Genomic DNA, 17,428 nt, shown 5'->3' on the forward strand with positions numbered 1-17,428 from the left:
GACAGTTTTTAAATTACTTCCTGTGGAACAAACTGATTATGTCACCAACTGGAAATTCTAAATGTGAAGCATTTGAGAAAGTAATCATAGAAGCTAATGAGCTGTTTATACAAACTAAGTGACATTATTCCAGGTTCAGACTTAAATCGATGTTAGATGAACTGATAAAAATTAGTCATAGTGAAGAAATATGCATGCAATAATTATAAATTATCAGGGGACATGAAAGACAATAGTAAATACAAACTAATCTGCAATCAAATGGTAGTTATGCTCTTGGTTAAAAAACACTTAGTTCAGTGGTTTTCAACCTTTTTTTAATAATGGCACGCCTAAGGAATTTATTTTATTTTGCGGCACCCCCACTCAATCTACTCAATTTTCTGCATGTTAGATCCGATTCTGTGTGTGTGTGTGTGTGTACACACACTGAGTGATCACTGAATTATGACCACCTACCTAATACTTCATAGGTCCTCTTTTTGCCCTCAGTACAGCGGCTATCCAACGTGGCATTGATTCAATAAGATGTCAGAAGCATTGTAGGTAGGGCCAACCAAGCTGTGTGTAATGCGGTCAGCAATGCAGGTATGGAGGTGACTGGTGTATCCAGATGCCTGATATGACTTTCCATAGTGTCCCCCAAGTGCTTTATGGGATTGATATCAGGTGAGTTTGGAGGCCAATCGATATGCTGGAAGTCAGAACTGTGTTCCTCAAACCGCTCCTGCACAACAAGTGCCCGATGGCTCAGTGCATCGCCATCTTGGAAGACACTATCGGCATTCGGGAAAAAGTGTAACATAGCAGGGTGTACACAGTCAGCAAACAGTTGATGATAGTGGAGGCCACTGATACGTTGTTCCACATGCACCAGGGGTCCAAGTTCCTGCCAGTGAAACATGCCCTACACTATAAAACCGCCCTCACTAGCCTGCACTTTTGATACCATGCATGATGGATGAAAATCCTCGTGTTGTTGACGCTAAATCCATATACGACCATCCACGGTGTGGAGTAAATAACGTGACTCATCTGACCAGCACACTTTCTTCCAGTCTTCTAACGTTCAACTTGCATGTTCTTTGCACCAGGCGAGTCTTTTACGCCAATGAACCTTGGTTAGGAGAGGATGCCATAGGGATCGTCTGTTGGTATAGCCCATATGTGCGATGCATGGTCATGCCAGATATTGTTCCGGGTTGGCCCATGTTCTAAGTGAAGGCCCAGGTTGGCCCATGTTCTAATGCTCTAAGTGAAGAGCCACACAAAATCTGAGGCAGTGTATCCATTTAAAATGGGTGATCAGTGTGATATTGAGTCAATTTGGTGTAACATAAGCTGTGGTAAAACAAAAATACAAAAGGAAACAAAAGGGTACTGATACCAAGAAAGAATTGAGTTCTGGAAACTAGTCACACACACAGAGAGAGAGAGAGAGAGATCTGATTAATCTATTTAAGACTCCGAATGGATTCAGTAGGTTAAATCTTGATGGAATCATTGTTATAGCTCAGAAACTACATACATGTATAAGAGGCCATTCATCCTTAATAGAAGAAGGTGAGAAATTTTTTCAGCAGAGGATAGTTGATTGTTGAAGCAAACTTCTATCTGGTGTTTTGTAAGTGGGTAGTTTGAATGTATTGAAAGAAAAATAGAGAAATTATTAGAGGAAATGAACAGGTGATGTGGAAATTATTATTATTATTTATTCATTTTTGATACTGAGGAGAAAATTCTGTTTAGTGTGGAAGCACTTTATTAGAATTCAATTCTTTTTGATTGGCAGCGCATCATTTTTAAAATCATTTATTTTTTTCTGGAGAACTAGCAAGTTTTCCAGAAAATAATTGAATTCAAGTCTCTTTGCTGGTGAAGTTTTATAAATGCTCTTGGCAGACAATGTGAACAGTCAGTTCAACTGTTATAAACCAAATTTTGACTCATCATTTCTGGAGATGTGAAAAGTCTACAACAGTATATTTGTTGACTGCTTCAACAAATATACTGTTGCAGACTTTTCACCACTCTAAAAATAATCATCACAATCAGTTGATGTCTAAGAGAGACAATCCACATGAAAATCCATAGATAGTAAAATCATAGTTAATTTAATTTTTGTAAACCATACTGTTTATCCTATGGCTGTATTTTAATATAAAATGCATATTTTGGCAGTAAAACTTAACCAACTTTTATCCCAAAAAGTCTTCTATTTTCTGTCTGCTTTTTTGCAATCAAATTCATGATTTTTGCTTAACTTATTAAAATTCACTTGGTATCGCCTAAAAATTTTCTGTTTTCTATCTGCTTGCTTGACATCCAGTTGTCTGAAAATCAAAAGTTGGATTTTGGTCACATTTATCCCAGTCAAGGTCAGTCTGAGTGCTTGTCATTTTTTGCTTTGATTAGGTCACTTCTAAAGCACAGCTATTTACAGATTTAGCAGAACTTGCCAACCCGATAAAGAGAAGTGACATTTTCCCTATATACTTCATGCTTGTAAGAGGGATATCAGATATAGAGGCATTGGACCTGATATATCTTCTGCTCTGTTTTTTTGCTGAGGTGATGGTAACTGGGTCCTCAACCAAGTTTTATGGTAGGAACTTTGTTGGGGTCCCAGAAAAATAATTATTATCAGGATTCATATAGGTTTTTATATGTTTCAGTTCCTGCGCCATTCATCACCACAGAGCCCCAACAGATGCCAATTCCTGACAAGCAATAAATGTGCTCAGGAATGAGATGCCAGAGCTTCCCAGTCACCACACTGGCCTGAATCCTGTTTCAGACCATGCTGGTATGGGTGTGATATTGACATGGTTGACCCTTACAGGTGAACCCATCAGCTGGTTGATAACGGGGAAGCTACTCCGCATCATGCAGTTCTAATAATAATTACATTGCTGATCTGTGATTTTTGCATAATGCTTAGGGTGATCAACCAGGACCAATCCTGACCCTGAGCATACTGAATTAAAATGGAGACTATCGCCTTATGGTCACACAGATATGAGGCATGTAACCATTTTATGTTTTTTAAGTGTCATTATTACTGAAAATGATTTTTGGCTGATTAAAAGTGACTAAAAGTGTGTTCCACTGTCTTAGTATTACATTTTTATAGCTTTTATGCCAAAGGGCTGTTTGAAAGACAATGGCTCTATACTGTGCAAACCACTCACTTACTCAGTGAAAGCTGAAACACAAAAAAGAAGCCTGGGAAGAAATTTTTAAAATTGTCTCTCACACACCACCCTCTAATGAAAATTAATCAGAAATGCGATTATCAGAATGGACAGCTGATTAGAAAAATATAACATTATTTAATGCTATTCAGTAGTTGAGTTATGTCAGTAGACTGTAGTTTGTTCACTTTGCTGACATAGTTTTGAAATATTTCATGATTTTTTACGTTCTGTTTCATTTATTTTCCCATTTTGTTGTATTACATTTTAACCATGCCTGATGTAGTGGATTTATTTTTCAAAAAAATGTATACTGTTGTATAAAAAACATTATGGGAATCCTGTTGTCTCGAAAGTTTACTAAACATGTTGGACAGAAAACGTGTGAAATTTATTTTAATTGTATACCCATTTGATGCCATTCTTCTGATAGTTAAATAAAACTATCAGGTATTGTAGGTGACTCTATTGACAGGGAAATGGGAAACATATTGTGCAAAAAGGATAGATGGAACAGGACTAGGGTATGTCTGCCAGGGGCAAAAGTTGATGACGTTGTAGGGCAGATATCATCCTTTAAGGGCACAAAGGTTGATGTTGTTGTACACGTTGGTACTAATGATATTAAGAGTAGGAGACCGGCAGAATTAATTAACAAGTACAAGACAATGCTATGAGTTAGGGTTGAATTTAAAAGTGTCTGCAATTCTGCCCAGACACGATAGGAGGAAGTATATGATGAGAGCCTTGTTGATCAATTTGGCCCTGGAGAGATTGTGCAAGGCTCAAGGGGAAGAATTTTTCTCAGCCTGGTCTGTGCTCGTTAACAGAAGAGACTGCTTCTACAGGGATGGGATACACTTAAATAGAAAGGGTGCAAGAATATTTGCTCATCCTATCGAGGCAGAGTTAGGTGGGGGGGATACATGGACTAATAGATTAACAGTAGCCGCTGGCAGAGGTAAAAGTGATTTTTGCACTACTTCTGTTAAAATGCAATTGAACAGCAGCCTGGAAAGCAAAGCAACGAGAATTTCCAGGACTGCTTGGAGTCATAGTGGAACAAGTAAAAACATGGGCTGTATTAGGGTAACTAAGAGTATAAACAGGTGCATGTATACTTGCATGTACACCAATGCCAGGAGTATAGTTAATAAATTCGTTGAGCTTGAAGTGCTAGTCAAGACATCAAAGGCAGATATTGTTGAGATATCAAGGCATGGTGTCACACAGACATAAGCAGTGCAGAACTGAAATTTTGGGAGTACAATGTGTACAGAAAGAATAGACAGGATAGGAAGGGAGGAGGGGTTATGCTGTTAATTGAGAAACACATAAAACCTAAGGAAGTGCATCCAATTGATGTTGGTGGACAATGCAATGTTGAGTCTGTTTGGTGTGACATAAGCACTGGGAAAGGAAAAATGAGAGTAGGTGTGTGTGTTATAGGCCTAATGGATCTGATGAGTAAAATGAGCAATTGTGCAGAGAAATAAGAGTAGGCCAGTAAATTGGTGCCTTATAATGGGGGATTTTAATTTCCCGGATATCAACTGGAATTTGTGGGTTGGTCACTCACACGCTAGCAAGGCTTTTGTGGATTTATTGGATGATTGTTTTCTACAGCAGCATGTTCGGGAGGCAACTAGAGGGAGTAATACTCTTGATCTGATTATCAGTAATGATTCTTCATGCATCAAGAATCTGCAAATAAAGGAACCACTAGGTGGCAGTGATCACAGTGTGCTGAAGTGGGATTTACTCAAAGAGATAACTACCATCAAAGGTAAAAGGAAGTGTTTTTGCTTTCGTAAAGGTGACTACGGTGATCTGAGACAGCATTTAAATTCTATATGGTGGAACAAACTGATGATGTTACCAACAGAAAATTCAAAATGGGAAGTATTCAAAGAATTAATCTTGGAAGCTACTAAGCTTTTCATACCAACAAAGAAATATTGTTCAAGATTGAGGCCTAAATGGATGTCAGATGAACTAATTAGACATGTGACAGAGAAGGAAAATGCATGGGATACATATAAATTAACATGTGACACAGAAGCCTATGATAGATATAAGCTGGTCTGTAAGCAAGTTACAAAGGAGGTTAGGCAGGCGAAGGTAGATTACGAGAAATCTTTGGCAAAGGATGCAAAGAGTTCTTTACTTATGTAAACTCTAGAAGGAAAGGGATGAATCAGATTGTTCCACTTGATATCGATGGTTCAACCGTTAATGATCCTGCTCAGGTAGCTAACAAACTAAATGAATATTTTGCATCGACATTCACACATGAGAAGTTATTCAGGGAGGGGAATGCCAGAGGTGTATTCAACTCTGGCAGTAAGCTAGATAATCTTGTAATAACTGACAGTAAAGTGGAGGAGAAATTGTTGAAGATAAACACAAGAAAGGCACCTGGGTTGGATGGAATCTATCCAGTTATATTAAAGGAGGCGGCAGAGGAAGTAAGCAAACCCTTAGCCATAATTATCAGAGGTAGCCATGGGCTGGAGATGTGCAAATGTAGCCGACCGGGCTAGCCGGGTGGGTAAAATGCTTGCATGGCAACCCAAAGGTCGCGGGTTTGGATCCTGCCTCGGGCTTGGATCAAAGTACTGCAAAAAACCTTGGGAGGTGCATTATGGCCACAGAAGCCGATGCACCAACAACTACTAAAAAAAAAAAAAAAAAAATAAATAAAAATGTACAAATGTGACCCCAATCCACAAAGGAGGATCAAAGGGAGACACAGGTAATTACAGACCTGTGAGTTTAACTTCTGTTCCAGTGAAATTAATGGAGGCACTGGTTATAAAGAAGCATTGCAGGATCATCTAGACAAGACTTCAGTTATAGCTCGGACACAGCATGGGTTTGTTAAGGGGAAGTCTTGTGTGACTAATTTGATTGGATAGTATCATGTAGTCACAAAGGAACTGGATGCAAAGAATAACTTTGATATCATGTATTTGGATCTTAGAAAAGCCTTTGATACTGTTGCACACGGAAGACTGCTGCACAAATTGGAGCAGTGTTGGCATTGGAGGCAAATTGCTGCTATAGATAAAGGGATGGTTGAGTGGGAGAAGACAGAGTGGTAATCAATGGACACTGCTCTACGTGGACTAATGTTATTAGTGGAGCCCCTCAGGGTTCAGTGTTGGGTCCATTGTTGTTTTCTGTATTTATAAATGATATTGATGATGGTATATCAGGCTTAATGTCCAAGTTTGCAGATGATACAAAGGTTGGCAGGGTTGTTAATGACAGTACACTGCTGCAACAGGATCTAGAAAAGTTGAGCAGATGGGCTGAGAGGTGGCAAATGAAGTTTAACATTGACAAATGTAAAGTACTACATATGGGAAAAAAAGCAGTAATCCCAGAGTAACGTATCAACTCTATGGTACCACCACACTGACAGTGGTAGAGAATGAAAAGGACCTGGGGGTAATTGTGCAGGCAGATATGAAGTTTTCTGAGCAGCGCAGACAGTCTGCAAGAGTAGGTCATGGTGTCTTGTCAGTGATATACAGGAATTTTTCTAGCAGGGATAAGGAAGTGATTATCCCCTTGTATAAGGCAATGGTCAGACCACACCTTGAGTACTGTATACAGGTCTGTATACAGAAGGATGTAGAGCTGTTGGAACAAGTACAGAGAAGGGCAACAAGATTAGTGAATGGAATAAAGGGTTGCTCTTACGAAGAAAGGCTTAAGTTTTGCAAATTACAGTGTCTGGAGACTAGGCACCTGCAAGGTGATCTGATTGAGGTGTATAAAGCTTTGAATGGTTTGAGCATGCTCAATGCTGTTGGAATTTTCCCCTTGATCAGAATAATCACCTGTAAAAAGTAAAGTGCAGCCATTATCAGCCCACTGCAGGATGGAAGCCTCCTCAACAATTCATGCTGAGGGAAATGGATCATAATCTGCCACGCTGGTCCAGTGCGGGTTGGCAGATCGACCGTATTCAGCAGTCAGGGCCTTGAACCCCGGTCTATTCAAAGAGCGTGTGCTACTGCACTCCCGCTCCTGCCCACTCGGCTACGGAGGCAGAGAGGGCATTAATTCAAATTGAAGAAAGATGGTTGTAGGATAGATGTGCGGAAGTTTGCCTTTAGCCAGAGGGTGGTTGATTGCTGGAACAAACTTCCATCTGACGTTGTAGAAGTTGATAGCTTAAATATATTCAAAGCAGAACTCGACAAACATTTGGAGCGAGTGGATGGGTGAAATATGGGTTTTTTTTTGTTTTTTTTGGCTGATGCTATATAAGCTTGCTTTCTTGCATCATGTGCCTTTGCTAATGCTAATACTGAATCTTTATTTTATATCCACACATTCGAAAACTACAACTGCCTATATGATGAACATCCTGTTTGAATCACTAGGTATATATATTTAAGACATAAACTGAGGAAATTAATGGCATAAGGCATCATGTCCTGTCTCTAATATACTTGTATATTTTACTGTCACTTTGCTTTCTTTGTGGATTTATAAATTCTGTTTCTCCTGGTTAACAAGGTACAGAATTCTTAAATTACCTGAGAAGAGCTAACCAAAGTGATGTATGTAAAGTTATGTTAAAAATAGTTGTATATGTTGTGCATATGGAATGTGTAAAAGTAATTAGCTCCAATATTTGATGATGGCTGGTAGTATCTGATACTTTCCACTGTCCAATGGCAACTACTGAAAATTACATGTGCAACAGATATATAAACATATGAAACAAAATAACGTTCTTCAGCCTTTACATTTTAAACAGATATAAAAAAAAATTCTTACCTCTAGTTTAACCAAAGGACATTTCAATAACTCTTGTGCTGCTGTTATGCTTCCTCTCATGGCAGCATAATGGAGAGGAGTCAAAAAATAATTATCCTCAGAGTTGATATCTGCACCACAGTTTAAAAGATAAGACACAACTGTATGGCTATCGATACTTGATGAACTTCCATCAATTTTCTCTTCTTGGGCCTGTATGATATAAGTACATATGATGAGAAAAAAAAAGTTATTTTCCAGCAGTAATCTTACATTGTTTTGTGGTATTTATTTATACTTTTTAACAAATTTAATTAGTTAATGATTCAGGGCAAAAATTTAAGACTGCAAATGTAATATGCAAATAAATATATATGTCTTCAAATTTAACTAGGAAAAAAGTTTTCCTAATTAATTTCTGTGTTAAAATTTTAGCAAATTTTAACCAGGAAAAAAGTGTTTTGTTATAACAAGAGTATTTTTTTCTAAAATTTCTTTTGAAATGTTTAAAAAAAGTGTATAAGAGTAAGTGTTGCAGAAAACAAAATGTCACACATTTTCTCAAAAGATTCTACCATGTATATTTAATCTTATTATTTTAATTTTTATATTAATATTTTGTATTACTATATTTTTGATATGTTGTAGAACTAAATTTTAATTGTAAGAAAGAAAAAAAAAAAAAAGCTTACAATCAAAATGTATACTTTTCAGCCTGATTTATATAATTTGTTTTGTTTATTAAACTGTATTTCTACTGTAAATTTTCTATATAAAATGAACGTCCAATTCTACCTTGAACTTTGATCAAACTCTCTGCCTCTGCCATGTTTGGAAATGATTTATTCCAATGCTCTACAATAAACTTCATTTGTTCTATTCCCTAAAATTGTATATTTTTAATTCTTGTCTCACCATTAGTGAGAACATACCTCCTCCTTAAATTGCTTATCTTCCCCCCCCCCCAGGGACTTAGCAACTCTTAGTTTAACTTCTGTTCCAGCGAAATTAATGGAGGCACTGGTTAAAGAAGCACTGCAGGATCATCTAGACAAGATTTCAGTTATAGCTCGGACACAGCATGGGTTTGTTAAGGGGAAGTCTAGTCTGACCAATTTGATTGGACATTTTGATGTGGTCACAAAGGAATTAGATGCTGGTATTAATAATTTTGATATCATATATTGGACCTTAGAAAGGTTTTTGATACTGTTGCACATGGAAGACTGCTGCAGAAATTGGAGCAGTGTGGCATTCGAGGCAAATTGCTGCTATGGATAAAGGGATGGTTGAGTGGGAGAAGGCAGAGTGGTAATCAAAGGACACTGCTCTTCATGGACTAATGTTATTAGAGGAGTCGCTCAGGGTTGTGTTGGTCCATTGTTGTTTTCTGTATTTATAAATGATACTGATGATGGTATATCAGGCTTAATGTCCGAGTTTGCAGATGATACGAAGGTCGGTAGGGTCGTTAATGGCACTAATGAAGTTGCTGCAACAGGATCTAGAAAAGTTGAGCATATGGACTGAGAGGTGGCAACTGAAGTTTAACATTGACAAATGTAAAGTACTTCATATGGGAAGCAGTAACCCCAGAGTAACGTATCAACTGTGTGGTACTACACTGACAGTGGTAGAGAATGAAAAGGACCTGGGAGTAATTGTGCAGGCAGATATGAAGTTTTAGAGCAGTGCAGACAGTCTGCAAGAGTAGCTCATGGTGTCTTGTCAATGATATACAGGAATTTTTCTAGCAGGGATAAGGTGGTGATTATCCCCTTGTATGAAGCAATGGTCAAGCCACACCTTTAGTACTGTATACAGGTCTGGAGGTCTCATTTTAAGAAGGATGTAGAGCTGCTGGAACGAGTACAGAGAAGTGCAACAAGATTAGTGAATGGAACAAAGGGTTGCTCTTACGAAGAAAGGCTTAAGTTTTGCAAATTAGTGTCTGGAGACTAGGCACCTGCGAGGTGATCTGATTGAGGTGTATTAAGCCTTGAATAGTTTGAGCATGCTCAATGCCGATGGGATTCTTCCTCTTGCTCAGAATAATCACCTGAGAGGGCATAAATTCAAATTGAGGAAAGACAGATGTAGACCACATCTGTCTTTCCATGAAACTGTTTGGTTTGGCTGCAGTATCACCAAAACAGTTGCAGTAGCTGCAATTACATTTGCAGAAATTATGTCCGAATTTGCGGTGGAACCGTATTAGTGATGGTTGACCTAAATCATACCATCCATCCGGAACATAGATAATCTTGTTTTTTCCAGCTTGCTCAATCAGCCCAAAATCTGAGTCATTTGGAAGGTAAGAGTGGATTTTTAACCATGAATTTGTGGTCTATGACTTCAACTGAAGTTTCTTGAATCAGTTTCATTAACAATAAGGATACCTTGATTTTTTGATTTTGGCCAGTGCATGTGTCGCTGTATATCATCACATGGTTTTTGTTTTGTTGTTGAACTTAATACACTTAGTCAGACTAGAAGTAATCTCTTGTGAACCTCTGAATGCAATGGTCTCATCCCAAACGTACATGTGGCCAAGATTATTTGTGGTCTCATGCAAACCTAAATTATAGCAGCACATATTGTGCCTATACTAGGCCTCAGAAACAGTCAATTTTGGGAATGGCAAGCCTTTTTTTAAATCTATCGTGATTGTATTGATGTCAGAATTTCCTTGTGCCTTTTCCCAATCAACCCTTTAGCTGATTTCTTACTTTCTCTGCTTTTGCCAAATGCAAAACATGTTGCCCCTCCAAATCACCTGTCCTTTCTTTGTCCTTTTCTACAACAATCAACTGTTGATATTTGCCACAGGACTTGCAAGTGTCCTTTCGAGGAATGTGTAAATGTAAATTAAATTCTGTGTTGAAGACACGTCTATAGTAATACCCTTTAAGAGGTTCAGTCTCTCTTTGCTTACACCATTCACAATAAAGCACATACATGTTTCTTACATTCAAGTCAGGGCTAAGGAACTTCCTGTTCAGATTATCTTTTCAAGTGTAATGACTTTGAAATGCTGGGAAAATATTAATGTGATCCTTAAGTAACTGTTTTTGTTTGTCAGTTATCTTTTATGCCACTACATGTTTACCCCTTAAATCTTCTCCTGCAGATTTCCCCTTCCTTACTTTTTCTAAAACTCTTGTCACCATTCCATCAGATACAACAAAAGTGTTGAGAAAGAATTTTTTACAAACACTTACTGTTTGTTTTGTTGGTTTTTAGGAGCATTAGCAACTAAGGCCATATTGCTCCGGGATATGCGGTGGTCATTCCTTGACCTTTCCGCATCCTCCGTATTTGGTGGTGACGGGCTCGAACCCCGGTCTAATCAAGAAGCGTGTGCTGCGCACTGCTGCTCCTTCCCACCTGGCTACGGAGGCGCCTCACACTTACTGTAGTATTTTCTTTCTGAATGTCAGACAAATTTGTACATTGCTTTCCTCCCTAACTGCCATTCTGAGGCCACCTTTGTTTTATAGGTTCATGATGTATAAGACTGCATAAATATGCATTTTGTCGAGAAAAATTTGCCACGGATATAAAATTATCAAATTGCTTTCTCCTTTCCTCTTCTGTTAAGGACTCTATGCATCTTTTCTTACAACCACAATCTAAGTTTTCAAACTATTTACACTCAACTTGTGTTCCTTTTGAGTTCACATACGCCTGACTTGAATTGTGAGGTCTTCTGGCTACAGCCCTTTTTTAACTCTTTCCTTTTATGTTTTCTAGGTCTGAAGAAAGTTTCCTAGCATGCTTCTTCTACTTGGTTGGCCTCTCGATGTGCTCCATTTCTTGTGATTTCAACTTAAAAGATAACTTAAAATCCTCCATTTATTGAGATTTCAAATTAAAAGACATCTTGCTACATGAAAACATGAAAAACGAAATATAAAAAGACATCTTGCTACATCAATACAAACTTGAAACATAACTCCATCATACAAGCTGTTTAGGAACAGAATGGTGTAAGTCAGACTTACTTCACTATGATTCTAAACCTTTTGCTCACATTGTTAAATATTCAAAATAAGTGGACACTTAGAGAAGGTGTGAAATATGAACAGCTCAAATTTATAAAATTACTGACTTACACCACTATGATTCTCAACATCCCCAAACAGTGAATCAATTTTAACACAACCTTAAACACCTAAAAACCTTAAAACTAAAACTATAATGTTTTAAGGTGCAGCACTAGCAATATAGCTATTTACATATATACAATTATTCTAGTCTGCCAACTGCAGACAGAATCAGAGAAATTCTTTTATCTCAATTTTAGACCACAAGAAGCAGTTTTCCAACCTACCTCATGCTGCCTCAATAGCATCAGCAAACACTCTTGCACCCCTTCTATTTAAGCGTAATCTATCCCTATAGAAGAAATCTCTCCTGTTAATAAGCATAGACCATGCTGAGAAAAATGTCTGAGAATGCTGGGCCATCACCAGGTGTCAAAGGCACTAGAAAAGTTTATAGAGATGGCTAGCATATATTTTTCCTGTGTTATTAGCTGCATAGCATTCTCTGTTGAGTGACCAGGTTTAAATCCATATTGTTTATCAGAGTACAGAGTATCCCAGTAATGATTTAGTAGACGGCAAAGTATAAGTCTCCAAGATTTTACCAAATACTGATAGCAGAGCTATAGGCAGGTGATCTAGGTTCAGTAGGTGGCTTCCCAGTATTTTTGAGAATGAGCTGTGAATTTCCTGTTTCCAAGGGGTGGGGGAACACACCCTGGACAAAGAAGTGGTTAAATAATTTGAGTAGGTTGTCTGGGAAGGCCGCACGAGAATTTCTTTACAATCTCCATTTCAAAATCAAAACTTTATTAACATTAAAAACGTTTTTACTGGCATTATTCCAAAAATGGGGTACAAAAAAAACCATAATGCGAAAAGGTTACGAAAATTTATTCCAGTATAATTTATCTTCTACTGGACCAAATTTGATGAAATTTTGCATAGAGCTCCAGCTTAGCTCTATACTAGAGGAATACCTTTCAAACATCAGAAAATTGCAGTATTTTTCCAGGATAGTGTAAAATATGAACATGTAATCAAGGAAAGTATCTGACATAATAACTAGGATAATGTGGACCTATAGCATATCGTTGGAAAGCTAAGGAATTTAGAAACATAAATATTAAGGTTTTATGATACAAAAAAAAAACTTTCAAAAACTAGAAAATGCGTTAATTCAAAAATACATCTGGTTTCGTCACCTGCCGTTTTCAGATTGAATGTAATTTTTTTTTAAAGAAAACGAGTTCTGCACATTTATGAAAACATTCTTTAACTTGGACATGTCATCAGATCTTTCGATAAATACTACATGTAATGGAACAACTACAGATGGTGTATTTAGTTGTGAACTAAAACCTTTTCAATGTAAAAATTATATATCCTACTTTAGTCATCAGAGACCAATACTTTCAGTAACTGATATGTAATTATTATTAATAAAATAAAAACATTGTTATATTATTATCCATGAATTTTATTAATATCTGAAAATTAAAATGTTTTTAACACCTGCCGATGACTATTAAATGTAAAACATGTTCAATATGCTAGTGGCAGGGGACATTATGTACCTGATACAGAATTTTTATTTGGATCTACCAGAGGTTTAAAAGGGACATTCTTAATTCCAGGCATTACTGATTTTTGTTGAGGCACTCCTCTCATAGTTCATATCCTTAGCATGACTATCCCTTAGAGTAACCCTTTTGTAGTTCTAATAAAATGATAATTACCTTTAAATCACCACATATATTCCACTCATACTTCTGATAGTGTACACCTAAAAAGATGTTCTCCATGTTTGCATATGTTTTTTTTTTTTTTCTGTGGACAGTATATGCAAGACGTATTGAAGGCAGATATTTCCATTGCATAATAACAGCACCTTAAGGTTAACAGAACAGAACCTTATTGGCTAGTATCCAATCAAATTGGTCAGACAAGACTTTCCCTCAACAAAACCATGCTGTGTCCAAGCTATAACTGAAGTCTATATAATCCTGCAGTGCTTCTTTAACCAGTGCCTCCATTAATTTTCCTGGAACAGAAGTTAAACTAACAGGTCTGTAATTACCTGTATCTCCCTTTGATCCTCCTTTGTGAATTGGGATCACATTTGCACATCTCCAGTCCATGGGTACCTCCCCCGAGTCCAAGGCAGCTCTCATAATTATGGCTAAGGTTTTGCTTACTTCCTTTGCTGCCCCCTTTAATATAACCAGATAGATCTCATCCACACCGAGTGCCTTTTTTATGTTTATCTTCAAAAATTTCTCCTCCACTTTCCTCTCAGTTATTACAAAACCATTCACCTCTGGCATTCCCCTCCTTGAATAACTCCTCATGTGTGAATGTAGATGCAAAATACTCATTTAGTTTGTTAGCTACCTGAGCAGGATCATCAACAGTTGAACCATCAATATCCAGTGGACCAATCTGATTCATCCCTTTTCTTCTAGAGTTTACATAGGTAAAGAACTCTTTGCTGTTTTTCTTTGCATCCTGTGCCAAAGATTTCTCATAATCTGCTTTGCCTGCCTAATCTCCTTTGTGACTTGGTTACAGACCAGCATATATCTATCATAGGCTTCCATGACACCCATTAATTTATTTGTATCCCATGCATTTTTCTTTTCTGCCACATGTCTCATTGCCAGGTGGGAAGGAGCAGCAGTGCGTGGCACACATGCTTCTTGATTAGACCGGGGTTTGAGCTCGTCACCACCAAATATGGAGGATGCAGAAAGGTCAGGGAATGACCACTGCATATTCCTGGAGCAATATGGCCTTAGTTGCTAATGCTCCTAAAAACCAAAAACAACAACATGTCTCATTAGTTCATCTGACATCCATTTAGGCCTAAACCTTGAACAATATTTCTTAGTTGGTATGTAAAGCCTAGTAACTTCAAAGATGAATTCTTTGAATGCCTCCCATTTTGAATTTGCTGTTAGTAACATCATCAGTTGGTCCCACTGTATAGAATTTAAATACTGTCTCAGACCATCGTAGTCGCCTTTACGAAAGCAAAAATCCTTCCCTTTACCCCTGATGGTAGTTACCTCTTTGAGTAAATCCCACTTCAGCTTACTGTGACCACTGCCACCTAATGGTTCCTTTATCAGCAGATTCTTAATGCATGAAGAATCACTACTGATAATCAGATCAAGAGTATTACTCCCTCTAGTTGCCTCCCAAACATGCTGATGTAGAAAACAATCATCCAATAAATCCACAAAAGCTTTGCTAGTGTGTGAGTGACCAACCCACAAATTCCAGTCAGTATCCAGGTAATTAAAATCCCCCATTATAAGACTCTCTGATTTACTGGCCCACTCTATTTCCCTGTACAGTTTCTTATTATACTCATCAGAGTCATTAGGCCTATAACACACTCCTACTCTCAATTTTGATCTCCCAGTGCATATGTCACACCAAACTGACTCGACATTGCACTGTCCAGTGATGTCGAACGCTGCACTTCCTTGGATTTTATGTGTTTCTTAATTAATGGCATAACCCCCTTCCTATCCTTCCTGTACACATTGTACTCCCCAAATTCCAGTTCTGCATTCCTTATATCTGTGTAACACCACATCTCTGATATCTCAACAATATCTGCCTTTGATGTTTTGACCAACACCTCAAATTTATAAACCAAGTACACATGCACCTGTTCCTATTCTTAACTACCCTAACACAACCATGTGTTTACCTGTACCGCAATGACTCCCAGCAGTCTCTGAAATACCCTGCATCTTGTTTTCCAGGCTGCTGCTCATTCCAATAGAAGCAGTGAAAAAATCACTTTCCCCTCTGCCAGTGGCTACTGTTAATCTATTAAAAACTGATTACCCTCTGCTAGTGATTACCCTCCAAAAGGGTGGGTAATCAGTAGCAGTATAAAAAGACTGCTGATGAAAGGTCTGTAGTCTTTTCATACTGTTAGCTATTTAGAAATTTTTTGGTTCTGAAATGCTCATCTTCTGTTACGTCAAGACATTTCCTAAACAGAGTGACTGAAACTTTCCTTGGTTGTGAGTGAGACCGCACATGATCATCTCCTAGTTGTCCCCATACTTCCATTGACTTTTGTAACAATAATACAGTGGATTCCAGTTATTTGGGCTACCGGTTAATCGGGCAGCCATTTATTTGGGGAAAATCTTAAAAAAACAGAACCCAATCGATAAAATAGCCAGGTTTTCTTCGCTTAATCGGGGCAGGAGACTGCAGCACTGGAGATTACCCTACGATTGTCTCCGACTGTACAACATGATTTGGCCTCATTTCTGGAAGTCACAACCATAAAGCAATAAAAACAATTAGCAGTCACCTGTTTATTGGGCTTTTCTGTTAGTGCAATCTGTCATAAATGGATAGTAAACTTGATCTTATTGAATTTGCGATAATACCGACAGCTGGAATTTTGTGGGTTATTATGGTGAAATGTGTTTACACTTTCATGGAATCTTCAATCATATAAAAAAATCAATATTCAGAATCTTCTCTTCATTCCTATTTTTAAAGCTTCGTAACTTGTTACTCCATTCTCACTTGTGTACTTGCAATTTGTGTATCGTGTTACTTGCAATTTGTGTGTACTGTTTTCTTTGTTATTCATTGCTTATCTTTTTACTGTTTTAAATTTTAACCCCTACCCACAAATGTTAGTGAACAGAAATGTCAACTAGTTAGTATGTACATATTAATTATTCCAATTACCACATATATTCTTCTGATTTTCACGTATCATTTAATTTTTTAATTGGTAAGGTAATAAGGGGTAAATGTGTGCTTAATATATCTTTATTTTTATAGCCTGTGGAAAACATTCCTCCTATTTTCGCTAATTAGAATCACTGTTTAATAGAATTAAAATTCAATTCACAAACATGATCACAATGACCGGCGCTTACTACACATCGTATAGTGAACAGTACTTTATTATGGTGACTCCATCATAATGTGATTTGATTATACAGTGAACCAATTGTAAAGCAAGGGTCCATTGTATTTTTAACTTTTTTTACGTGAAACTTCGGATAATTGGGGCAGCAGCTTAATCGGGCCAAAATGCACTAGTCCCAATGTGTCCCAAATAACCGGAATCGACTGTATAAACAAATTGATTTATGGTGTTCCAAGAAAATTGTTTACTTGGGGCAAAAATATTTTTTTAGAAATTATTAAAATCAGAATCTCATTCAAAGTAGCAAAAGTTTTGAATTGGCATGGGTTCAGTTAGCCATTTCTCTTTTTCAAAGGCAAAACATAAAATAAATACAATAGACTCTCGATTTTCCGGGATAGATGGTAAAAAAAAAACATCCCGGATAATCCAAAAATGCGGTAAGTCCCCAACATACAAAGAGATACGTTCCAGGACTTCTTATGTAAGTCAAG

At 37.5% G+C, this 17,428-nt stretch overlaps 1 protein-coding gene across 1 annotated transcript in view; it reads right to left on the reverse strand.

Annotated features, from left to right (window-relative positions):
* Positions 1-17,428, reverse strand: part of LOC150076305 (transient receptor potential cation channel subfamily A member 1 homolog) — a 379,883-nt gene that overhangs the window by 287,034 nt on the left and 75,421 nt on the right. Inside the window, exon 5 of the mRNA XM_090387313.1 lies at positions 7,992-8,183. Within this exon, the coding sequence (XP_090243439.1) occupies positions 7,992-8,183 (192 nt within the window). The remainder of the gene's footprint in view (positions 1-7,991; positions 8,184-17,428) is intronic.

This window comes from Mastigoproctus giganteus, chromosome 13 (genome assembly GCF_048544385.1).
Source record: "Mastigoproctus giganteus isolate SK-2022 chromosome 13, ASM4854438v1, whole genome shotgun sequence".
Lineage (NCBI taxonomy): Eukaryota > Metazoa > Arthropoda > Arachnida > Uropygi > Thelyphonidae > Mastigoproctus > Mastigoproctus giganteus.